Here is a 26,959-nt window from a genome sequence, read left to right as displayed (position 1 = left end):
CAGCCTCACTCATTCAACTACACAGCAAATAAAAGTCACATTACTCAGCCAATAAACTTTAGCTTACAATCAAAACTTACCCTTCTTTGTGCATCTTCAAATGTCGAACGAAATTGGAAGTTGTTGCGTCTACATATTCGAACTGCATGTTTTGCATACGGCAATTCGTTTTTTGTTGACCAAGTCGTAGTTTTTTATACCCGGACGAAACCAACGTTGGCATATTTTTTTTCTCAATGGCGCGTTGTTTAAGAATTATTCTTCCTTGGTTTTCCTGCAATTTGATTGGATGAGTGCTGTGGGAGCAAAACAACAGTACTAATGTGATTGGCTTTTGTACTGAGAGCATACAAGCTGACCTGCAATGTGATTGGCTGTTGTACTGAGAGCATACAAGCTGACCTGCAATGTGATTGGCTGTTGTACTGAGAGCATACAAGCTGACTTGCAATGTGATTGGCTGTTGTACTGAGAGCATACAAGCTGACCTGCAATGTGATTGGCTGTTGTACTGAGAGCATACAAGCTGACCTGCAATGTGATTGGCTGTTGTACTGAGAGCATACAAGCTGACTTGCAATGTGATTGGCTGTTGTACTGAGAGCATACAAGCTGACTTGCAATGTGATTGGCTGTTGTACTGAGAGCATACAAGCTGACTTGCAATGTGATTGGCTGTTGTACTGAGAGCATACAAGCTGACCTGCAATGTGATTGGCTGTTGTACTGAGAGCATACAAGCTGACTTGCAATGTGATTGGCTGTTGTACTGAGAGCATACAAGCTGACTTGCAATGTGATTGGCTGTTGTACTGAGAGCATACAAGCTGACTTGCAATGTGATTGGCTGTTGTACTGAGAGCATACAAGCTGACCTGCAATGTGATTGGCTGTTGTACTGAGAGCATACAAGCTGACCTGCAATGTGATTGGAATTGGATGAGTGCTGTGGGAGCAAAACAACAGTACTAATGTGATTGGCTGTTGTACTGAGAGCATACAAGCTGACTTGCAATGTGATTGGCTGTTGTACTGAGAGCATACAAGCTGACCTGCAATGTGATTGGCTGTTGTACTGAGAGCATACAAGCTGACCTGCAATGTGATTGGCTGTTGTACTGAGAGCATGCAAGCTGACCTGCAATGTGATTGGCTGTTGTACTGAGAGCATACAAGCTGACGGGAACAACACGCAGACACACACAAATACTAAATGAAAGATACGGAGCGCTCCTGAATAACTTTTTAATCTTTGGGTTTCGGGGAAAGTAGCAAGTCATGTCAAGTCAAAAGGCTCAAGTCCAAGTCAAGTCACAAGTCATTGATGTTAAAGTCTAAGTCGAGTTGCAAGTCTTTTTAAATGTGGTCAAGTCGAGTCTAAAGTCATCAATTGTATGACTCGAGACTGACTCGAGTCCAAGTCATGTGACTCGAGTCCACACCTCTGGTTCGTGTGACATCATGTTCTGTGATATTTGAATGTTTTATTAATGTGTTGTATGAAAATAGATTATTTAGGAGTAAAAGGGAACCACAATAAAAACACGTGGAATCAGGCAGTAATATCGCTACAATTTCTAGCACTTTCACTCTTGTCATTGCAATAAATGTCGCACGGGGGCGCCACTGAACCCCAACATTAAAGCTTTGTTTGATATACTTTGAATTTATTTTTGAAAAACAAGAAACTCTTTTATGTCACATTGTTGTTCAAATAAATATTACAGGTTATAAAAGCATGGTAACCGTGACAGCAGGCAATATCTTATACAGAGCTACCTCTTCGTCCACTCGGCTGTGACGTCATTCCCAGCTTCCGGTGTAAACGGAAAGCAGCAGAAGAGAGCAGTACTGCCTTGTAACGTCAAGTGTGCAGCACATGGACGGAGAAAGACAGTCTTATTATTTGTTATCCAGTTTGAAATATTTACGTCGTATAAAATACATATTTGATTCTTTCTTTAAGGATAAAGTGGTCTCGATGCGCTAGAAGCACTGTGCCGCTTCTCGTGCTATCTTTGCTTGTTAGTTAGCTTAGCTCGCTAGTTAGCTTAGCTTGTTAGCTGCTAACAAAGAGACGCGGACGCTATCAACACATCGCTAAGTAGAGATCAAATGTGTGAGAAAAGTGTTGTGATTGTGTGAAAATGTGCGAAAGAACTATAACAAAGTATGAGGAGGAACTTTGTCTTACAAAAGAGGAGAAGGAGCGACAACATCAACTACTGGACGCTGTTTTCAAGAAACATCAAGTTGTGTTACACAGAACAGGTTTGTTTACTTCTTACTCTCACATCTTTACTAACTTTACACTTCATTATTAACACTTCTTCAGTAGGAAGATGCTTTGTCTTGTGGGGATGATGCAATGCTTTGATTTAGATCAGGGTTCTCAAACACGGCACGCGAGACGTTATTTTGCGGCCCGCACCCGTTCGGGCTCCAGTACTCTGGAATGCCCTCCCGGTAACAGTTCGAGATGCTACCTCAGTAGAAGCATTTAAGTCTCACCTTAAAACTCATCTGTATACTCTAGCCTTTAAATAGACCTCCTTTTTAGACCAGTTGATCTGCCGCTTCTTTTCTTTCTCCTATGTCCCCCCCTCCCTTGTGGAGGGGGTCCGGTCCGATAACCATGGATGAAGTGCTGGCTGTCCAGAGTCGAGACCCAGGATGGACCGCTCGTCGGGACCCAGGATGGACCGCTCGCCTGTATCGGTTGGGGACATCTCTACGCTGCTGACCCGCCTCCGCTTGAGATGGTTTCCTGAGGACTGGACTCTTGCTGCTGTCTTGGATCCATTTTGAACTGAACTCTCGCGGCTGTGTTGGAGCCACCATGGATTGATCTTTCACAGTATCATGTTAGACCCGCTCGACATCCATTGCTTTTGGTCTCCTAGAGGGGGGGGGGTTGCCCACATCTGAGGTCCTCTCCAAGGTTTCTCATAGTCAGCATTGTCACTGGCGTCCCACTGGATGTGAATTCTCCCTGCCCACTGGGTGTGAGTTTTCCTTGCCCTTTTGTGGGTTCTTCCGAGGATGTTGTAGTCGTAATGATTTGTGCAGTCCTTTGAGACATTTGTGATTTGGGGCTATATAAATAAACATTGATTGATTAATATGAAAAATTAATGTTAGTGCAGCCCGCGTGTTTTATATGAACGGCGCCTAACAGCGGTGTACTTGCATACTCTTGATTCTTCCGGGAGACTCCCAATTCTTCAGTGCCCCTCCTGAGGTAATCATTCTCCCGAATTTCATCCAAAATAACAATATTAAGGGGGCACCATGGAGGAACTGCTTTTAGCATCCTCTACAACCTGTACAAACAGCGTGCCAGCCCAGCCACATGCCGTATTTGGCTTCTGTAGATGCAGTAAACAACTGCAAGACATAGTTGATCAACAGCCATACAGGTCACACTGAGGGTGGCCGTATAAACAACTTTAACACTGTTACTAATGTGCGCCATGGTGGAAAGGCGGACGAGACGGCAGGTTGTAGAGGACGCTAAAGACTGTGACATCGCGACACGCCCTTAATATTGTTGTCCGGGTTAAAACCGGGAGAATGCTTGCCCCGGCGGATTGTCGGGAGGTTCACTGATATTCGGGTGTTTCCCGGAGAGATCGCCACAGTTGGCAAGTATGTTACGAGGGCGGGAAAGCCATTCAAAGAAGGTGAATTCATTAAAAAGTGCATGTTGGATTTTTTAAGAAATATTTTCTTGCAGCCCAGCCTCACCCGGTTTCTGCATCTAGTGGCCCCAAGGTAAATTGAGTTTGAGACCCCTGACTTAGATTCTTCATGAAAAGGGGACAGTTTGAGGTTGATGTTCCTCTCAGTTTGTAACAATGTGTGATTGATTGATTGAAGGAGTTATGAGAAGTTTGCAGAGGAAAGGGTACACTTTCATCACGGTACACATTCACTGCTACAAGAAAGCCTGAGATGCTTTCAGTTGAAATATATATTTGAACTCACACAGTACTATGTAGAAAGTAGCATTTCAAATACAAATATACTGCAAGAAAATACATGCAAATATAATTTCAAATAGATAAAAGGCTTTGTTTATTCCCAGTTACGAGTAGCCGCAAGCAGTAATATGTTTCTTTTTGATAGGGACTTCCACATGTTGGTGGTATGGCAGGCAAACACATTAGAACCTTTTTTGGAGTGAGATCTAGGTTGAATGTGATTTGTACAACTACCTTTGGTGTTATAATGGTGAATATATTTTGAAGTATCTAGACAGGTACATGGGTATTTTAGTGGTATGGTGTATCTTGTACACCAGACCAACTGCAAGAAGATGTACTCTGTCAGATACCAAGAGCCTCCCCACGTTAAGGAAATGGTTGGCTGAAAGGTGAGGCCGAGATGGACGGTTAAGCAGAAGCCCAATCATTTTGTTTTGGGCTGTCTGGAGTTTGTTTTTCAGGGCTTTTAAGGCCTCACGGTACCAAACATGAACTCCGTAGTCAAAGTGGGGTTAAAGGCCTACTGAAATTAGATTTTCTTATTCAAACGGGGATAGCAGGTCCATTCTGTGTCATACTTGATCATTTTGCGATATTGACATATTTTTGCTGAAAGAATTTAGTAGAGAACATCCACGATAAAGTTCGCAACTTTTGGTGCTGACAAAAAAGCCTTGCCTTTACCGGATGTCGCAGACAATGACGTCACAAGTGTGGGGGCTCCTCACAACCTCACACTCTTTTTACTGGGAGCCTCCAGCAGCAAGAGCTATTCGGACTGAGAAAATGACAATTTCCCCATTAATATGAGCGAGGATGAAAGATTCGTGTTTGAGGATATTGATAGCGACGGACTAGAAAAGAAAAAAAAAAAATCAAGTTAAAAAAAAAAAGGTTATTGCATTGGGACTGATTCAGATGTTTTTAGACACATTTACTAGGATAATTCTGGGAAATCCCTTATCTTTCTATTGTGTTGCTAGTGTTTTAGTGAGTTGAGTTTGAGTTTATTTGGAACATGCAAGCATACAACATGATACATCACACATACAACATGATACATCACACATGCATGTATACAACATGATACATCACACATACAACATGATACATCACAATTTCCAGTTTCTCTTTTCAACATGTTCGAAAAGGAGTAGGAAGAAGCAGAGCTTACCCCTTTTCTTTACATAACAGTTGCTAAAACTTTTGTTCACTTCCTGTTCTCAATGTATTCACAATGTATACTCCATAAGTACTAAGTAATCACAATAAAAATAAATAAATAAATAATTGGTGAAGTAAGTTTTATTCCATACGATGAGATAAGTAAGATTATTTTGAGAATGAATGGGTGAATAAAATCAGAATGTTTATTATCATGGTTCTTTTTCTTTCTACTTTGTAAACACTTTAGGTTTGAAGAGTTTCTTGAAGTGGATGATATTAGTACATTGTTTGATTGCTTTGCTTAATCCATTCCATCATTTAATTCTACATACTGATATACTGAAGGTCTTAAGTGTTGTACGTGCATACAAATGTTTTCAATTACATTTTCTCTAAGATTATATTTCTCTTCTTTTGTTGAGAAGAATCGTTGTATATTCTTGGGAAGCAGGTTATAGTTTGCTTTGTGTATAATTTTATCTGTTTGCAATGTCACTATGTGGTGGAATTTCAGTATCTTTGATTCAATAAATAAAGGGTTTGTATGTTCTCTTTATCCAATATTATGTATTATTCTAACAGATATTTTTTGTAACACTGTTAGTGAATGAAGTGTACTTTTGTAATTATGTCCCCATATTTCTACACAGTAACTCAGATATGGTAACACTAGTGAGCAGTAGAGAATATAAACTGATTTTTGGTCCGGAACATTTTTGGCTTTATTCATTATTGACATATTTCTTGCTACTTTATGTTGTATATTTTTTACATGAGATTTCCAGTTCAGTTTATCATCAATCATTATACCTAGAAATTTGGTTTCATTTACTCTTTCAATTTCTATTCCGTCTATTTGTATTTGTGTTTGACACTTCTTTTCTACTGTTACCAAATAGCATTATTTTAGTCTTACTGAGATTCAATGATAGTCTGTTTTTGTCAAACCATTTTTTTAATTTGTTCATTTCTTCTGTTATTATTTGTATTATCCTCTTTGTGTTCTCTCCTCAACCAAACGCTGTTGTTTCATCCGTAAATAATACTAACTTTACATCTCTTGTAACTTTACAAATGTTATTTATATAGAGATTGAATAATTTAGGTTCTAGTATTGATCCCTGAGGTACACCACAGGATATATTTAGTGTTGTAGAAGTGTGTTCGCCTAGTTTCACGTATTGTTTCCTGTTCGTTAGATAACTTCTTATCCAATTGAAGACTAACCCTCTGATGCCATATCGTTCCAGTTTTTTGATTAAAATATTGTGATTAATTGTGTCAAATGCTTTAGTTAGATCCATAAACACTGCTGCCACACATTTTTTACTATCTATTGCATTGGTCATTTCTTTTGTGATTTCAATTAAAGCCATTGAAGTTGAAACATTAGCTCTGTATCCATATTGGTTCTCTTCGAGTATTGTATTTTTATTTATGAAACTCTAATCTGTTATTGGACAGTTTTTCAATGATTTTAGAAAATTGTGAAAGTAAAGAAACAGGTCTATAATTTGTAAATAGATGTTTATCTCCAGTCTTATAAATTGGTGCAACTTTAGCTATTTTCATTTTGTTTGGAGATGTACCTGTTTGAAATGATAGGTTACTAATATACATTAATGGTCCTGAGATCTCATCAATAACCTTTTTTATCGTATCCATATCAATTCCGTTACAATCAGTTGAAGTGTTTGATTTACACTTTTTCACGATTTTAACTATTTCCTCCTGTGTCACATTTCTGAGGAACATGGAGTTGGGATTTCGCTCTATGGTATCATTATAGTCCTCAATTGAAACTGGGTCCGGAATCCTTTCTTCCAATTTTGGTCCAATATTTACAAAGTAGTTATTAAAGCTTTCGACTACTTCCTTTATGTTGTCATTATGTTTATTTCCATCTAAGAAGTATTGGGGGTAATCCCTCTTAGTGCCATTTTTAATAATGCTATTGAGAATGCCCCATGTTGCTCTCATATTATTTTTGTTCCTGTCCAATAATTCACTGTAATATTCTTTTCTACATGATCGTAGTATGTTTGTTAACTTGTTTAATACTTTTTTTTACTTAACTTCTGCCTCTGTAGTTTTTTGTACTATAAATTTTGTATATAGTGTTTTCTTCTTCTTACAAGCATTGTTTAATCCTTTTGTCATCCATGGTTAATTATTCTTTCTATGTTTACTACTGTTCCGCCCGATTGTAGCTGATAGGCGCCAGCGACCCCAAAAGGGAATAAGCGGTAGAAAATGGATGGATGTTTACTACTGAGTTGTCTCCATGGACAATGTTTGTCATAAAGTATTATGAACTTGTTTAAGAAATGTTCGTATGCTTCATCAACCTCTTCTTCATTGTACACATTGTCCCAATCCTGCTTTTGTTGCTCCATTTTGAAAGCAATCATCCTCTTCTCTGTGCACAGTCTTTGAAATGTCCTTTTGTCTTCCATGTTCTTTTTGCAGTTTCCATCATATATTGTAAAAACTGGCAGATGATCACTAACGTCGGTTATAAGTAGACCACTTGTAGTGTTATTATCAAAATCATTGGTAAAGATATGATCAATAAGCGTGGCACAGTGTCCTGTGATGCTGCTTGGCTTTGTGATTTTAGGATATAAACTGATGCTGTACATTGTATCAATGAAGTCATCAATAAACTTTTGCTTGTTAGGGTTCAATAAGTCAATATTAAAGTCACCGCATAAGAAAATTATTTTTTTACCATTGTCCATGTAAGTTGCCTTTATCCATTCTTCAAATGTTTCTATACTTGACTTAGGTGATCTATATATACAACTGATGAGTATGTTTTTGCTATTTTCCTGACATATTTCAATGGTAATACATTCTAAGATATTATCTACAGCAAATGACATGTTTTTTACCACTTTGTAGTTCGGGTTCTTCATCACATACACAGCTACTCCTCCTCCATTTTTGTTGGCTCTGTTGATGTAGTTTAGTTCATATCTTTCCAGATCAAAATCTATTCCTTTTTTATCATCAATCCATGTTTCTGTGACGGCGATCACTTTGAAGGGTTTGTTGATGTGCTCCAAAAAGTTCTTAATGTTGTTGTAGTTTGCATACAAGCGTCTGCTATTAAAATGAATAATTGACAATTTATCACTTTTAATGATGCTATTGTATTGCTCATCCGTGTAATAAAAACAATTGTTACTAATGTGGGGAAAAAAATGTGTATCTGGATCTATATCGTTTTCCAAATCCTGGTTTTTGTGCTCTTTGTTGCAGAAGTTTTGTAGTTCCATATTTCCTTGCTCAACAATCTTTGATGTCGTTTCAATAATGTCTATAAGTGTAGATGGAAGCAGTCCTGAATCTAGGTCTTCTTTTTTAGTCGTCCCTTGCAGCGTAGTAGTGTTGATGTTGAATTTAGGTGCTCGTTTTATGTCAGAGTCCATTATCATCATTGCTGTGGAAGCTGTGTAAACTTCAAATTTGTCCAGGTCTTTGATGTCATTGACAACAATTACTCTTGCTTCTGGACCTCCATTCAGCTTGATGTAGATTTTACAGTTGGCGCTCCAAGTTCCCTGGATTTTTCCCTGCTTTCTCAAGTCGCGTGCTTTCTTGGCGATTCCAGCATTATGTTTAGTGAGATGCTCATTCATGTACACATTTGTTCCCTTCAACTTCTTTCCCTGTCTCAGCAATGCCATTTTAGATGTTCTGTTTACGAGTTTCACGAGCACGACTGGAGTGGCGTTGTTGTGTCTTCTGTTCAGTGGGATGCATGTTTCGATGGTATTAATGTCGATTTCAATTTCCTTTGATTGCAGAAAGTTGACCACTTGCTGTTCTGCCGAGACAAGGTCCATTTCATCTGGTTCACCTTCATTATTCACAGCCTTCGCATAGGATCTTGGTTTAATTCGGTGCCCTGTCACCATGATATCATTCATTCGTTTATCCTGCTCCATTTCATCTATGATATTCCACAGCATGGAGTTGTCTTCTTGAAGGGTCTTCATTTGTTGGCGCATATCTTCTTGAAAGGTCTTCAATTGTTGGCACATATCAGAGACTTCATTTTTTCTGGTGATGATTTGAGTTTGCAGACTTTTCACATCTTGTTTGTGTTCTTCCATTGCTTTTTTCAGATCTTTTTTTATTTCTTTCATTTCTTCTTTCATTTCTTTCCAATCTTCTTTTAATTCATGGAGTATTTTTAGTAGTACTCCTTCTTGATTCCCATCATGTCCAGTCTCAAATCTTGGTCCCAGTTGTGTCCTGTGTCGGCTGACACCGAAGGTTTCGGGCTTTCAGTCTTCTCTTTAACTTTTGGCATCGTGGCAGATCGATGACATCAGTGACTCTTGTGTCTTAAACGGCAGTTACTTTAGCAACTTGCAGCACGTTTAACTTGTTTGTTCCAACAATGTGTTCCTTGCGTTGTTCACAGATCAATTTGAGGTGTTAGTCTGTCAACTTATAACACTCTGCGACGTTGGAAGCACTTTAAAACAGCTGTAAACTCGCCGTAGCTTTTGGTTGCTCGGCAACCGCTTTGAGCTGCGGTAAGGCGCCGATGGCTTGAGGCAAACGTCTCATCCAACTTGCCTTATTTCAGCGTATCAGTGCCTCACAACTGACCAAAATGAGGTGAAGGATGCCAGGTGACTCTCCTGTGGCTGTGATCGCAAATCAGTTGTCAAAATCTTCAAAATAAATAAAAAGTCCGGTAGCAAAAGCGGAGCCTTTTTCTTTTGTGTCCTTTCTCATGAACAGGAAGTGACGTATTAGTGAGTTTAATATTACCTGATAGTCGGAGGTGTGTCTCCACGGGTGTCTTGAGGCCAGTCTCTGAGGGAAGTCGACGGCAGCTGTATGGACGGCACAAGCTCAGCTGATCTCCGGTAAGAAGTGACTTTTTAACCACAATTTTCTCACCGAAACCTGCTGGTTGACATTTGGTCGGGATCCATGTTTGCTTGACCGCTCTGATCCATAGTAAAGTTTCACCTCCGGGAATTTTAAACAAGGAATCACCGTGTGTTTGTGTGGCTAAAAGTTAAAGCTTCCCAACTGCATCTTTCTACTTTAACTTCTCCATTATTAATTGAACAAATTGCAAAAGATTCAGCAACACAGATGTCCAAAATACTGTGTAATAATGCCGTTAAAGCAGACAACTTTTAGCTGTGTGTGGTGCACCGCTAATATTTCCTTACAGTCCGTGACGTCTCGCGCGTGCGTCATCATTCCGTGATGTTTTCAACAATAAACTCCGCGGGAAATTTAAAATTGCAATTTAGTAAACTAAACCGTCCGTATTGGCATGTGTTGCAATGTTAATATTTCATCATTGATATATAAACTATCAGACTGTGTGGTCGCTAGTAGTGGCTTTCAGTAGGCCTTTAAATGAGTGCTTGTGTCAGAGTCTTAAGTGTATTTCTACCCACCAGCGGGGTGATCCTACTATATAAGAAGTAAGGGTGTATGGAATGCCGGTATTGGTAAAGTACCGTGATACTATCCATCCATCCATTTTCTACTGCTTGTCACGTTTGGGGTCGCGGGGGGTGTTGGACCCCATCTCAATTGCATTAATCATATTCGGTACTAAACCGCCTCTAAAAAGTACTACTTCTATGTTTACATCAAAATGTTTTGCCATCACATCTTCTTTCGTTTTTTTATTTGTAATTATTTATATTATGTTTATAAACTCAGGAAATATGTCACTGGACACATGAGGACTTTGAATATGACCAATATATGATCCTGTAACTACTTGGTATCAGATTGATACCCATATTTATGGTATCACCCAAAACTAATGTAGAGTATCCCAACTACAGAAGAATAAGTGATTATTACATTTTAACAGAAGTGTAGGTAGAACATGTTAAAACAGAAAATAAGCAGATATTTACAGTCAATGAACAAGTAAATTAATAATCCATTTTTTACCACTTGTCCTTAATAATTTTGACCTAATAATAATAGAATATAAATGACACAATATGTTACTGCATATGTCAACAGACTAAATTAGGAGCTTTTGTTTGCTTACTTACTACTAAAAGGCAAGTTGTCCAGTATGTTCACAAACTTGCAATAGGAAACATGTTTGATGTACCCCAAAACAAATGTTATTTTAAAAAAGCCAATAAAGCACTTTTCTGTGATCCCTTTTTTTTTAGAAAAGTATCAAAATACATTTTTGTACAGGTCTCGGTACCAAAATATTGGTATCGGGACAACATTAGTAAGAATATAATTTGTCGGTTGATTCTTTCACTACCTGAGTAGTCATTTTTTCACTGGAGAGATTAGTCTTTATGATGCAGCCAAGAAAGTTAATCTAATTTTTGTTTGTTATAATATTGTCACCCACTTTGACTGTGAAGTTATTTACTTTTCTGAGGTTAGGAATTGACCCAAAGACCTGTGTACTTGCAAGTACCGAGGCAAGTCTTATTTCGGCAGTTTGTGATTGAAAGCCTTGCTAGTCTAGGTCTTGAGGATTGTAGCTTCGCTTGTTTTGTGGCTGTCAGCCTCGGTTCTGTTCTTCATGGGTACAGAAAATGTTGGAATGGTCACTTAAGCCTCATACAGTAGTTCCACTTGTGGTGATCTGAGACTGGTCAGAAGTAACAACGAGGTCTATGAAGGTTTAAAAGGACTCACTCACCCTGGTAGTTTGCTTAATGAGCTAAGTGAGACAATGTTTCAGGACATATCTGTGTTCCAGTCCCCAAGAAGATGTAAACATGTGTCAACATTTTTACACTAAACTCATACACTCACCAAATATATTTTATACTGTAATCAAATCTAATTATTTCACGTCATGACTCTGACCTACATGCATCAATAAGTGAAAGTAAACATTTATTTTCAATAACCAAAGTAGTCAACACTTGTTTTATTAAAAGCACATAAAGGTGACTGACTTTCCTTCAGCGTGTCGTAGATGGTCTCCAATTCCTAAAGAGGAATTGTTGATGGAGATACTCCATAAAACAGCACATAGTAAAACATGTTTTGGTAAAAGTTCCTTTTGGCCCAGCCAACAAAATGACCTCAAGAAAGTATGTTGCATGATAACAAAAACATACCATGAATGTTTTTTGTTTTTTTTTAGTGATTTTGGAATCATATTTTTTTTATTTCCATGATATTGAAGTTATGGTAATGACAATGTCATTATAATATTATGATTAAGTTTACAGATAAAGTTTAGGTGTCATAGACCGTATACAGAATTAAATATTTACACACTTTACATCAGTGAAGTTAAGAATGCTTCAATCAATGCTGCCTCACACTTATACAAACTTTTCAAATTGCCCCCCATCAAATTTCCAAGTCTGTTTTTGTACTCACTGTACCACTTTTGAATAATTTTTAGGAAAAAAGTAGGTATTTCCTGTGTTTTTATTGGTTGTTTTGCTACACACTTTTAACACAACACAGGAAAGAACACAAATCATGTCATTGTGTTAACAGTGTCAGTTCTAAACTATTTCTATTCTCTCTTTATCTTATTTACTTATTTACCCAACAGACGTCCAGCAGCCTCCTCACATTAAAGAGGAAGGGGAGGATCCACAGCCCCCCCACATGAAAGAGGAAGAAGAGGATCCACAGCCCCCCCACATTAAAGAGGAAGAGGAGGAAGTGTGGATGAGTCAGGAGGGAGAGTGTCCTGTAGGGCAGGAGGAGGCTGATGTCAGCAAGTTTCCACTGACTGTTGTCTCTGTGAAGACTGAAGAGCATGAAGACAAACCACCTGAGTCCTCACAGCTTCATCACAGTCCAAGTAAGCACAACATTATACAAGATTATACAAGAATGACAAACACATTTCAGGAGGACATTCTCACAGTAACACAACATAAAACAGAACAGAACAAATACCCACAATCCCATGCATCTGTGACTATTCGTGGCTACATTATACACCCCGCTAGCACCAAAACCTGCCCCCCCCAACCCCGCCCACCTCAAGCGACACACGGGGGGGTGGGGGGGGGGGGGAGGGTTGGTGCTAGCGGGGTGTATAATATAGCCAGGAATAGTCACGGATGCCTGGGATTGTGGGTATCTGTTCCGTTCGGTTTATGTTGTGTTACTATCAGGATGTCCTCCCGAAATGTGTTTGTCATTCTTGTTTGGTGTGGGTTCACAGTGTGGCGCATATTAATAAGAGTGTTAAAGTTGTTTATATCACAACCTTCAGTGTAACCTGTGTGGCTGTTGACTATATGCCTTGCAATCTCGTATGTGTGATGACAGAAGCGGCGAAATATATATATATATATATATATATATATATATATATATATATATATATACACACACACACACACACAGGACTGTCTCAGAAAATTATAATATTGTGATAAAGTCCTTTATTTTCTGTAATGAAACTAAAAACATGGAAATGTCAGACATTCTGGATGCATTACACATCAACTGAAATATTGCAAGCCTTTTATTATTTTAATATTGCTGATTATGGCATACAGCTTAAGAAAACTCAAAAATCCTATCTCAAAAAATGTGAACATTTCCTAGGACCAAGTAAAAAAAAAGATTTATAACAGCAAAACAAAATCAAATATTTGAAAATGTCAAATAATGCACTAAGTACTTGGTTGGGAATCCTTTCGCATGGATTACTGCATCAATGCGGCGTGGCATGGAGGCAATCGGCCTGTGGCATTGCTGAGGTGTTATGGATGCTCAGGATGCTTCGCTAGTGGCCTTAAACTCATTAGCATTATTGGGTCTGGTGTTTTACAGCTTCTTCTTCACAATACCCCACAAATTCTCTAAGGGGTTCAGGTCAGGGGAGTTGGCAGGCCAATCGCGGACAGTAATGCCATGGTCAGTACACCAGTTACTGCTGGTTCTGGCAGATCATGCTGGAAGATGAAGTCATCATCTCCATAGAGCTTTACAACAGATGGAAGCATGGAGTGCTCTTGCTACACAGCTGCATTGACTCTAGACTTGATTAAACACAGTGGACCAAAACCAGCAGCTGACATGGCTCCCCAAACCATTGCTGACTGTGGGAACACACTGGAATTCAAGGAACTTGGATTTTGCTCCTCTCCAGCCTTCCTCCAGACTATAGCGCCTTGACTTCCAAATGAAATACAAAATTTGCTTTCTTCTGAAAACAGGACTCTAGACCACTCTGCATAACCGTGTGGTACGCCAGCTGCACTGAAGTAGACAAACGGGCGAATTAGAGGGTCATAAAGTTTGCACAAAAAATCATCGGCTGCCGCCTGCCCTCCCTGAAGCATTTACTTAACTCCCGTTGCCTCAAGAAAGCAAAAACCATCACCAAAGACAGCACACACCCTGGCTACCACCTGTTCCACCTGCTACCATCAGGCAGGTGCTACAGGTGCATCAGAGCCAGAACAAACAGGCTCAGAGACAGCTTCTTCTCCAGAGCTGTCACCATGTTAAAATCTAACTTATAATAATAATAATTCACCCCTGTACAATATCATGCCCTAATACCATACTGTGCAATACTGATTGTTATTTATTACTTCCGTACTCCTGTCTTGTTCTGTATATTGTACAGTATTTTGTATTTCTACAGTGTGCTGTATATTGTACAGGATTGCTTGTTATTTTTATTGGATAGTAGTCTGTTTATTTCAATTGTTAGTTTTTCCTTTATTACCCCTTGTGTTATTTATTTCACCCCATATTTGTTCCCACAACCGCCACTCAAGTTGGAGTCTTTAATCTCGTTATATGCAAATATAATGACAATAAAGTCTATTTTATTCTATTCTATTCTAATTAGGCTTGAACGCTGTCAATTCAGGATATAGGGGGCGCTAAAGGCAGTGCCTTTATGGCACTCCCTGAATATTGTTGATCTGGTAAAAATTGACAGGGGCTTCGAGAGAATTGGTGCCCTGAAATTCAGGGGTCTCCCGGGAAAATTGGGGACGTGGGCAAGCATGACCTATCAAGCGCCGTTCAGATTAAACTCATGGGCCGCACCAACATAAAATTGTCACATCAAAGGGCGCGCCGCATAATAACGTTTCGCGGAACGCAATTTTGCCCGCGGGCTGCATGTTTGAGACCCCTGCTCTAAACCAAAATCATAATGATCAAAGACGTCCAGCACATTAAGGTGAGTTAAAGTTCATGAAAAGTTTTACTGTCAAGCTCTTACAAACTGTTCTCAAACACCACACACATCATTGTTTTTGTTTTTCAAGATATAGATGGATGCTGTCTTTTTAATGTAGGTGGAGAAAATGAATAACTTTATAGGGGTGGGCCAAAGAAAAGGTAAACTAAATAAATGCATAACGTGGAGTGCTGTCTATTTGGCCTAACTCACCTGTGAATAGTTTGAATACTGCAAACTTCAATACTGTAACACCTCATTTGTGTTGTATGTTCTGCAGACGTCCAGCAGGTGTCAGCAGAGAGTCATGAAGAGATTCCCTCCAAGCAGCAGGAGTGGAGCTCCAGTGTGGGACAGAAGAAGCTCGAGCCCACTCATATAGAGGAAGAAGAGGAACTGTGGGAGCAGCTTCCAAGGTTGGAGGAGGTTAATGACGAAGATGATATAAAGTCAGAACCAGACAGCATCTTTGCTCCACTGTCAGACATGGACCACATGATGTCACACTCTTCTGATCACAGTGACCACATCCAAAAACCTTTGAAGAGTAAAAATGACTCTGAAGGTGATACGAGACATCACACTAACAACAAACACTTTGACTGCTCTGAATGTGAAAAATCTTTTAGACATAAGAGTAATTTTACAGTACACATGAGAACACATACTGGAGAGAAACCTTATACTTGCCCTGTGTCACAACCACTGGCTTGTTAGTGGCTGTAACATTAAGGGAGACCACACCGATTTGTACATTTTAGCCAACAGATCTTTTATTTACAACATGTATCAGTGATCAGTAATGTGAATTAACCAAGGAATGTATCAGTAAATGAGTGTTGTCCCAAAAGGGTGTTAGTGTGGTGCTAATCCCGGCCGTCGTTGCCGTGACCATACGGTCACCAAACGAATGTGCCTGTGGGACGAGAGAGAGAAAGAGAGAGAGCATGAGAGAGAGAGCATGCTGATGGGAGGCCTTTCATAGGCCGCCCAATCAGCAGCCCTCTGAGATGTTGCACGTCTTCACAGACCAGCTCCACCTGCGGGTCGGAGGACCAAAGTGCCCCAAACACTAACCGGCAGCAACCGACAGCTCCACCTGCGGGTCGGAGGACCAAAGTGCCCCAAACACTAACCGGCAGAGCCGGGCATGACATCCCCCCCCTTAAAAACAGAGACCCGTGTTAACTGGGTCTCTGAAGCACCATCAAAAAATAGAAAACAAAAAACTACAGTAGCCCCAGTAGCTATATTCTAGTCCCACTGACGCACCTCCCCTCCACCCCAGACCAACCAGAACCCAAACCATCCCAAACACCCTCCTTCCCCTCCGACCTTCCCTGCACCCAGCAAATCCTGGTACCCGGACAGCGACCTTTAAGGGAAACAGAGAAAAACCGCAGGTTAGGAGTGAGTGGAGATGATTAGACCTCCTGGTCCAGAGTCAATGTCATGTTCAATTAGTGTGGTACAGGTTGGAGTGTCGGAAAACAAAGGCAAAAACTCAAAAATCAAATCCGACAACTGTTTACGCTGTACCTCACTTAAATGACCGAGGAGACTATCTAGCTCCTTTAACTGCTGAGTATTATCTAAGCGCCCGTGTAATACTGAATCATCAGGTGCGCGCACTTCATCCCAAGCTGCCACCTCCGGCCAGTTGAGCGGTTCCCCAACCCCAACGGCTAGACCCACTGGACTCGCAGCAATCCCACCCGCCTTGTCGGAACCTGCAGAGTGGTAAGGCTTGAGTAAATTCACATGACACAGTTGCTGTGATCGTTTACGATCAGGAGTTGACAGTAAATAATTGAGATCTGACACTTGGCTCATAACCGTAAATGGACCAGAGTATTTTGCTGTAAATGGTGACCCCGGAATGGGCAGCAAAGCTAAAACTTGATCACCTGGATTGAAAACTCTGATCTTCGCTTTACGGTCATAACGCAGCTTCATTTTCACCTGAGCTTTAGTCAAATGCTCGGTTGCCTCTTTCCATGCAAGCAACAGCCTACGACGAAAACCATCTACATACTCATTGAAACTGACGGGAGTGTTCTGCAGATCCAGATTGGCATTTAAAACAGACAGTGAGGTCCGGACTTTGTGGCCAAAGACTAGGTCATTTGGACTAAAACCAGTGCTTTCTTGAACTACACCACGCGCAGACAACAAGAGCCATGGCAACGCCTCCTCCCAATCTCTCCGCATCTCAACACAGTAAGCGCGCAAGAGAGACTTCAACGTGGCATGCCAGCGCTCCAATGCCCCCTGACTCTGTGCGTGATACGCGCTGCTCAAATTGTGCTTCACCTGCATCGACTTCAACGCTGCAGCAAATGTTCTGGAGGTAAAGTTAGACCCTCTGTCGCTCTGAATTACCTTTGGAATGCCAAAGACAGAAATGAATTTAGACAAACATTTCAATATTGACCTTGTGGTAATTGTTCTCAAGGCATACGCTGCTGGATACCGAGTGGCCTGGCACATGATGGTAAAGAGGTACACACAACCAGATTTCGAAGGGGGTAGTGGACCTACACAATCAATAATGAGATGCTCAAATGGTGTGCCAACAGACGGAATAGGTTGAAGTGGTGCAGGTTTAATGGGAGTACTCTGTTTCGCAACCTGGCAAACATGACATGCTTTGACAAATCTAGATACATGGCGTTTCATCCGTGGCCAGTAAAAATGTTCCAAAAGACGTCGGTAGGTTTTCTTAACTCCAAAATGCCCAGACTCTGCTCCATGGGCTGTTCTCAAAATCAAATCACGGTCTTTGTCAGGTACCATCACTTGAATCACCTGACCTGCCACTTCAGGATCAACACCTGGCAACCACGTATGCAGCAAAACGCCATTCTGAATGAAGTAACCCATCGTTGGATCAGTAGAAGCTAAGGCAAAATATTTCTCAAAGCTCTGATCATTCTTTTGTGCCTCAATTAAATCTTGACATGACAGAGGTTCGGGCAGCTCAGGAACAAAAATAGGCACAGATTTGGACACATCCGACGATTGCGCCTGCGTGCGAGACATTGCCCTAGTCACAGCACAAGCAGTAAACACTTCTGGGAATTCTTGACAACACGCGTCTGGCTCCTCTACAGATAGCGGTACAGGTGTAACAACTGGAGGTGGAGAAACTAAACACCCACCCAAATTGTTCCCCAGAATTACATGGATATCCTGCATAGGCAGAGACGGTCTCACAGCAATAGTCACCTCCCCATTCACAAATCCTGAACACAAGTGAATTTTGTGCAACGGTACAGAAAATGACTGCATGCCTATTCCTCTAATCAAAATACATTTCCCAGTGTCAGATGCTGTGGAAAATGGCAAAACTGCTCCAGAAATGAAACTCTCAGATGCCCCAGTGTCTCTTAAGATTTTAACTGGAACTTTTTGTGTCTCTCCAACCAATGACACCCAGCCATCACTAATGAATGGAGCGAAATCAGACGCAGCTGACTCTACTGATTTCGTCTGCTCGTCTGACACAGATGCACCATCTTCAATCACTTGCTCACAATGAACTTCCAAACGAGGTAACGGTGTTAGATCAGAGACGCCAAAATCAACTGGATGCACAACAGAAACACACCCAGCTACCTTGGCATTAGATTTACGGCCTTTCAACAGCGGGCAGTCCTTTTTCCAATGTCCCTCCTGCAAACAGTAATGACATTTATTCGTCGGGCTTGGGCGAGATTTGCTACTTCCATTATCAAATTTAGGAACATTACTGGAATTGCCATAATTGGATCGATTTGAACTACGACCATAACGAGGAGGAGAACGTTGTGGAGGAGAACGAGCAGGATCATAACGTTGGTGGCTATTATACCGTGGAGGACTGCTGTAAGGCTTACGTTTATGAGTCAACACAAAGGTATCAGCAAGCGAGGCTGCCTCCTCCACTGACTTTGCCTTTTGCTCATTAATGTAGGTTGCAATTCGATCTGGTACAATGTTCTTAAACTGCTCCAAAATCAACAAATCACGCACATTTTCGTAAGTTGAGACAGACTCTGAAGTGAGCCACCGGTTAAAATAAGTACTCAACTCTCTTGCCACTTCAGCATGGGTCTGATTATCACGTTTACGCCAGTTTCTGAAACGTCTGTAAGCTTCTGGATTCAGTTCATAACATTTCAAGACCGCTTTTTTCACCTCAGCATACTTGTGCCTATCAACAGGTGTTAATGCCAAGTATGCCTCCCGTGCGCGTCCTACTAGTACAGTTTGCAAAAGCACCGTTCTATCCTCTTCACTCCACTTTTTGTCAGAGGCCATCTGTTCAAACAGTGAGAAAAACACGTCTGGGTCACGTTCGTCAAACTTTGGAACATACTTTACCATGCTATCCATACTTGACCCGGACAGATTTCCACTAATCTTACCTTCTGACATTAGTTTCAAACGATCCTGTTCAATTTTAATTTTCTCAAGCTGTACTGTAAGGTCCATTTCACCTTTTTTCAAATCCATTTCTTTTTCAAATTTGAGTCTCTCCATATCTGCTTGCTGTTGCAATTCTCGTTCTAATTTGATTTTTTCCAGTTCAAAAAGACGTTCTTTCTCCTTAGCCTGTTGCGCCCACTCAAATTCAAGTGCCTTCATCTCTCTTTGTTGCTCAAAAGTCAGTATGCCTACCCTCTCTGACTGCATAGGCTCTGACATACCCTTCACATGAGCATCACCACCTTTTCCTGAAGGCAAAATGCTCTGCTCACACAAAAACTCGTGAATGGAGTCACGCAAGGGTCCCTTCTTACCAGTTCTAATGGCTGATGACAATTCCATGCCATACTTTTCTGCCAATTGCAACAACTGTTCCTTATTAAGGGCAAACAACAATTTCTCAGATGGTGCTTCCACAAAAGCCTCCATCCTGCTCAACCCAGGCCGTCAGTACCAATCTGGCTACTGTACCAAACCAACAATGAAACTACTGAAAAAACAACCCAACCAAAAACTAGCTCTAATTACGCTAGGCTCTCTCTCTCCAACCAATCCAACCAGGTCTCTAAAACATTACAGTTATGTTAACACAGCAAACTAACCTCGGAGCATCCCCCTAAACATTTTCCCCCCACTAGACTAATCTATTTTCACACAGAGCCCGAGGACGAGGATCATTTACTCACCAATACCTGTGGAGACGTACCATCCCGACAAAGCCGATTCAGCCGTTTCTCCAAGGCGGTGCCCTCGCCCAGGCTCTGTGACAGCAGGAACCTAGAACCCGTACTAGATGGGGATAAAGGCGACAGCTCCTAAGAGGCTGAATGCAATGCTACAAACTGCAATGAAACTAAACCAAGATGGCTGGAACAAACAATTCAGTGTCTACCTAACTTGCACGGTCAAACAAAGCCTCAAGAGTACAAATCAATAGATCCCCCAATTAACTAACTGATAACAGGCCCCAACTGACTATCAGCAGTACACAATTAGTAACTCAGCTCTACTCACCTTCCTACGCTCCAAAAGCCAGTAGAAGGAATACTCAATACAAAGAGCTCTACGCACCTTCCTACGCTGCCATAGCCAGTAGAAGGAATTACCATAGCCTAAAGTTACTACCAAAGATCGGACAAGCCCCCATAAGTCACAACCACTGGCTTGTTAGTGGCTGTAACATTAAGGGAGACCACACCGATTTGTACATTTTAGCCAACAGATCTTTTATTTACAACATGTATCAGTGATCAGTAATGTGAATTAACCAAGGAATGTATCAGTAAATGAGTGTTGTCCCAAAAGGGTGTTAGTGTGGTGCTAATCCCGGCCGTCGTTGCCGTGACCATACGGTCACCAAACGAATGTGCCTGTGGGACGAGAGAGAGAAAGAGAGAGAGCATGAGAGAGAGAGCATGCTGATGGGAGGCCTTTTATAGGCCGCCCAATCAGCAGCCCTCTGAGATGTTGCACGTCTTCACAGACCAGCTCCACCTGCGGGTCGGAGGACCAAAGTGCCCCAAACACTAACCGGCAGCAACCGACAGCTCCACCTGCGGGTCGGAGGACCAAAGTGCCCCAAACACATGACACCTGTTTGTAAGAAGAGTTTCTCCAGAAAGCAATACATGACCACACACATGACAATACATACTGGAGAGAAACCTTTTACTTGCTCTGTTTGTAAGAAGAGTTTCCCCAGAAAGAATGACATGACCACACACATGAGAACACATACTGGAGAGAAACCTTTTGCTTGCTCAATTTGTGCTAAAAGATTCAACGCTAAGAGTGTCATGATATTACACATGAAAACACACACAGGTGAGAAACCTTTCACTTGCTCTGTATGTAAGAAGACTTTCATCAGTAAGCATCACATGACCACACACATGAGAACACACACTGGAGAGAAACCTTTTACTTGCTCCGTCTGTGAGAAGAGTTTCTCCTCAAAGCCAAACATGACCACACACATAAGAACACACACTGGAGAGAAACCTTTTACTTGCTCTGCTTGTTTGAAGAGTTTCTCCAGAAAGATTGTCATGATCACACACATGAGAACACATACTGGAGAGAAACCTTTTATTTGCTCTGTTTGTAAGAAGAGTTTCTCCAGAAAGCAACACATGACCACACACATGAGGACACACACTGGTGAGAAACCTTTTCCTTGCTCTGTTTGTAAGAAGAGTTTCTCCATGAAGCCTGACATGACCACACACATGAGAATACATACTGGAGAGAAACCTTTTACTTGCCCTGTTTGTAAGAAGAGTTTCTCCAGAAAGCAATACATGACCACACACATGAGAACACACAATGGAGAGAAACCGATTGTGTGATAAAACATTCAGGTTTAAGTATCAGGTCAGTAATTACAAGTGTGTAACAGTCAAGGAAGCTGCAGGGATTTAAAAACACTTATAAACAGTGATTGTGCTAAATGTACTTTAAAAACACAGCATGATTAATATGAACGTATATTTTATGTTGAATGTTGTGCTTCTTATCTTCTACTCTTATATGTTGTCCTGGAATGACTTTTTAAGTTGTGTGCATTTATTGAATATTGTAAATGTTTCTAAATTTTTATTCTAATTTCCCATTGTTAAAGAGAGGTCATATTTCTTTATTTATTTTTTTCACACATTTGTTCCATTGCATTTTATTGATGTTATTCTCCAATTAAAAGTACGAATTAATAAAATTGTTAACAAAATTTGGACTCTGAGTTTGGACGCAGATTCATCATCATCATCAGAAGACTGGATGAAACTTTGACATAAATTTTTTAATATAAGTGTGACCTCAATATTCCTCGATAATAAGACTAAAAATAGATATTTAAGTACCATATTAGAGTGCCTCTTGTAGTATTCCACCTCGCCACATTGTGAGAAGTGGGGGCTAGCAGATGCATGTTGCTATCATGTTTTAGCAGCGAGGAAGACAGCATTTGTGTTTACTTTTTTGTCGGATTCAAGTTTTAATGCTCTGCTGAATAAATTAATCACTATGCCTGCCAATATTAAGGATTATTTATAGATATTTAAGAACAAATTCCCTACTTGACAGGTAGCAAAATGACTCCACAAAAAGTGAACTAGCAGCAGGACTCAGTAAATATTTTCTTAATTTTCTAATCAACTATAAAGAGTAACATCCATCCATTTCTACCGCTTATTCCCCTTTGGTGTTGCGAGGGGCGCTGCTGCCTACCTCAGCTACAATCGGGTGGAAGGTGGCATACACCCTGGACAAGTCGCCGTCTCATCGCAGGGCCAACACAGATGGACAGACTAGGGACCATTCAGTGTTGCCAATCAACCTATCCCCAGGTGCATGTCTTTGGAGGTGGGAGGGGCCTATCCCCAGGTGCATGTCTTTGGAGGTGGGAGGAAGCCGGAGTACCTGGAGGGAACCCACACATTCACGGGGAGAACATGCAAACTCCACACAGAAAGATCCTGAGCCCGGGATTGAACCCTGACTACTCAGGACCTTCATATTGTGAGGCAGACACACTAACCCCTCTTCCACCGTGAAGCCTTAAAGAGTAACATGACAGTGGAAATTTCACAATAATTCACCAAAAATCGGAAATTGGGAATGATTTCTTAAGATGCAGATGAACCAGGTGGCACCATGCAGTAAAAAAAATGGATGTTTTTGATAAACGAACAAAAACCGAGAGCAACAGGGAACTGTGAAGACAACAAAACAAACCGCTGAAACCCAGCAAAACACTCACAGGAAATGTGGAGCAGACGGCGTCCACAAAATATGTGCGTACTCGAGCTTGACATCAAAAAGGATAGTCACCCGTGAACAAAGAATAATGTCCGGACAACAAAGGTAGCAAGAGGATCAATTGAAATAGTCTTGATTGCAAACAGAAAAAAGGTGAGGGGAAATGCTCGGGGACAGAAGTGAAGCTGCCACGGGAAAACACCAACAAAACTGGGAGAGCCACCAAAATAAAAGCACAGGACAGGAATTCAAACATTAAACAGCGGAAAACACGAACAAAATTTGCCAGATGTGACAAATGGAGTGTCAGAAATGAGCTGAGCCAAGATTGACAGGCTGGATAATGAGGGAGAAGCAATCTAGTGTCATGTCAGCACACTGGGACTGGAAGGCAGGATTCACACAATCTTCTTCTCACTTCTCTCTCATGTGGAGACTACAGTCCGCATGACAGAAGTCACTACTACAACTACTCTTATTTCATTTAAATGTATTTTTTACTTACAAATTATTGTTATTATTGTTTTTTCATGGACATCCATCATCTGACATTGTTATCCATTACATCATATGTGCATACATCATACATCTATTGTCTGCCTGAAAGATCAAAATATTATTTTTTGTTTATTTCCCAACGATGACACCTGCACCCCTCCCCCACAAAAAGAGAAAAAACAGCAAAAAAACAGAGTAATAATAATATTAATAAAATTAATAACGATAATAATAATAAATAGTATAAACAGATAAAACTATATACATATAGGGAGTAATCTTTTTTTTTTTAAAACAGTTTAATCACTAATTAGAAAAAAAATTAGTCTTATGTGGCGTGACATAATCAACCCAGTATTCCCAGTATGAGGTAAATATCTCTAGTTTATAAATAATAAAAGCTGTTATCTCCTGTGTTTTATAAATGTCCATTGTGATTTCCATCCATTTCTTCAAAGTTGGGCTCTCCTGTAATATCCATTTCCTGGTAATGCTCTTTTTACAAACCACTAGTAGGATATTCATGAAGTATTTCTCTTTTTTCAGCCAATCCTGAGGTGCGATGTGTGAAAAACAGAATGTTACTTTCAAGGGGTGATTTGAAAATATCCTGTAGAGCTTGGTGTATCTCTTTCCAATAGTCCTTTATGGCAGAGCAGTCCCAGAAAACATGCTAGTGGTTTGCCTTTAGATTCCCACAATTTGTCCAACAGGCAGGGGAGTTGTTATCATACTGAGACTTCTGAGAAGGTGGAATAAAACTTTCCCAGCCAAACTCTCCACTTGGGTGAGCTGCTACAAGTCCATTGATATCTCCTTTTTATTGTCCATTCTTCCTCAGATGTAGTTATCCCTCCTTCCTTCTCCCATTTTGTTTTAATATACAAAGTTGAAAATGATTTCTTATACAAGCATGAAACACTTCTATTAATAATTTCTGAATTGTAAACAGTTCAATTAAACATATGCTGGTCTTGACTGTGTTACATGTTTCACCTTCATATTAACAAAATGATGCAACTGCAGATATCGATAGAAGTCTGGGTTTTTCTAAAAAAAAAAAAAGTGTCCTTTTAATAGTTTCAAAACTGAGCATTTTTTAATCTTTCATTATACTACATGAAGCTGAATTGTTTTTTGTTGATCTCTATTGGTAGGGTTTGAAATAGGTACAGCAGTCTTGGAAGTGTCAGGCTTGCCCCTGACAGTTTGTCTATGTTTTAGTTTTCTCCTCTGCATTTGTCTGTTTCCTGTGTTTTAGTATTTCCTGTCTTTTAGTTCCTGTCAAGTGCTCTTAATTTGTCAGCTTCCTGTCTTGTTCCCTGAGTGATGTGTTCCCCTTTAGCTGCGGCTGATTGGCATCTGGCCACACCTGTTGCCAATCAGCCGGCTCTTATTTGTAACTCCTTTGTCTTGTGTCAGTTGCTGGATCATTGTATTGTCATTTATATTGTCGTTACCTCATGTCACTCTTGTGTCTTTGCTACCTGTCGTGTCTGGCATCATCTCAGCTATTACCTGTTGTGCTACATCTTTTCCTGGTCGTCGTAGCGGTAAGCTGTTTTTGTTAGCCATAGCTATTTCCAGTTTTTCTGTTTGTTATCCTCTAGCTTCCATGCTAAAGTTCCTTTTTGTTTTTCTAGCTCCCAGTGCTAGCTCTCTTAGTTTGTTATTCCGACCACGTGCGCGCTTTTGGTTTGAACCCTTTGTTTGATTTTGTCTTAGTATCTTTATTAAATCATGTTTGCTCACTCCATGCCTGCCTCCATCTCTGCATCTTGGGGTTCGTCAACAAATAACTCTGACAGGAAGTGCATTCATTTTAATACAATCAATTCTACAGCTAAGGCAAAAAAAAGGAATTGAGTTCCATCGTGCTAAGTCATCTTTTATGTTTTTATGTATGGGTAGATAATTGTGTACTGATAATTTTGTAAGATCTTTTGATAGAATTATGCCCAGGTATTTAAAAGACTGTTTGCCATAACAGGGGGTCACTGCTTCTGATTTCCTATTTTGATTTTATATCCTGATAATAGACCATACTGTTCTAAAGATTGCATTAATTTAGGAAAAGGGTGTGTTGGTTGCCCGAGATAGACTAAAATGTCATCGGCATAGCAAGCTGTGGAGAGGGGCGTGTTCCACGCGTCCCCTGCGGGCGGGGTGTGTGCAGGGGCCGGCCATGAAGCAGCCAACAGGTGAGTGGATACCTCAGCTGGAAGGAGTTATCTAATCACCTGTTCCTTTATTAGCAGCGCTGGAGACCATGAATGGGAGAGGGACGCATGAGGACGCAGGAGAGAGGCAGAGAGACGAACAAGGGACAGCTGAAAAGCTGGAAAGACGGACAGTTGTGTAAAGTAAAAGATGTATTAAATACTGTGTCAAACCTGTATCCTGAGCTGTGTGATACTGTGGTCAGAAGAAGCCGGGCGAGACGCAGGAAACGTCCACAACTGGCACCCAACTTAAGCGAACCACGACGATGTCCACCACATCACCCCTGGAGGCGCTCGGGCAAGTGCTGGCCGAGGTATCGGCAGCAAGCCAGCAACAGACGCAGCTGATCCAGCAGCTGATGGACAGATCCACGGTAGGAGCAGCAGCCAACATGCAGCGAATGGGGGAGGCAGAAGATCCCCACACGTTTCTGGACGTTTTCGAGGCCACAGCGACCTCATGCAGATGGCCGCGAGGAGAGTGGGGAGTGAAGCTGCTGCCGCTGCTGGTGGGGGAGGCGCAGCGGGCGGCGTTGAGTCTCCCGTCAGCCACCCGGAAGCAGTACGCAAACCTGCGCCACGCCATCCTGGATCGGGTCAGCAGCAGCCCGGAGGATTACAGAAGGAAGTTCCGGGCAATGAAGTAGGGCAAAGAGGACCGCCCTTTCGTCCTGGCGCAGCAGATGCGAGACTCGGCGGCC

The 26,959-nt window shown here is 41.0% G+C and overlaps 3 protein-coding genes across 4 annotated transcripts in view; 2 read left to right on the top strand and 1 right to left on the bottom strand.

Annotated features, from left to right (window-relative positions):
* LOC133546839 (oocyte zinc finger protein XlCOF6.1-like) overlaps positions 1-26,959 on the bottom strand; it is a 267,073-nt gene that overhangs the window by 181,479 nt on the left and 58,635 nt on the right. The window lies entirely within an intron of this gene.
* Positions 1,808-26,840, top strand: LOC133546846 (zinc finger protein 567-like). 2 transcript variants are annotated; one of them, XM_061892684.1, is made up of 3 exons: positions 1,808-2,271; positions 12,703-12,957; positions 26,292-26,840. In XM_061892684.1, the coding sequence occupies exons 1-3, from the start codon at positions 2,148-2,150 to the stop codon at positions 26,396-26,398; spliced, it is 486 nt and encodes a 161-aa protein (XP_061748668.1). In that variant the 5' UTR covers positions 1,808-2,147; the 3' UTR covers positions 26,399-26,840. The 2 variants fall into 2 exon arrangements, with proteins under 2 accessions (XP_061748668.1, XP_061748667.1); XM_061892683.1 differs by lacking the exon at positions 26,292-26,840 and adding an exon at positions 15,593-17,144.
* Positions 17,921-22,458, top strand: LOC133546848 (gastrula zinc finger protein XlCGF57.1-like). The gene has a single exon (XM_061892685.1). The coding sequence runs from the start codon at positions 21,369-21,371 to the stop codon at positions 22,128-22,130; it is 762 nt and encodes a 253-aa protein (XP_061748669.1). The 5' UTR covers positions 17,921-21,368; the 3' UTR covers positions 22,131-22,458.

The sequence above is a fragment of the Nerophis ophidion genome, unplaced genomic scaffold (assembly GCF_033978795.1).
Source record: "Nerophis ophidion isolate RoL-2023_Sa unplaced genomic scaffold, RoL_Noph_v1.0 HiC_scaffold_45, whole genome shotgun sequence".
In the NCBI taxonomy this organism is placed as follows: domain Eukaryota; kingdom Metazoa; phylum Chordata; class Actinopteri; order Syngnathiformes; family Syngnathidae; genus Nerophis; species Nerophis ophidion.
This window is presented reverse-complemented; position numbering and strand designations above follow the sequence as displayed.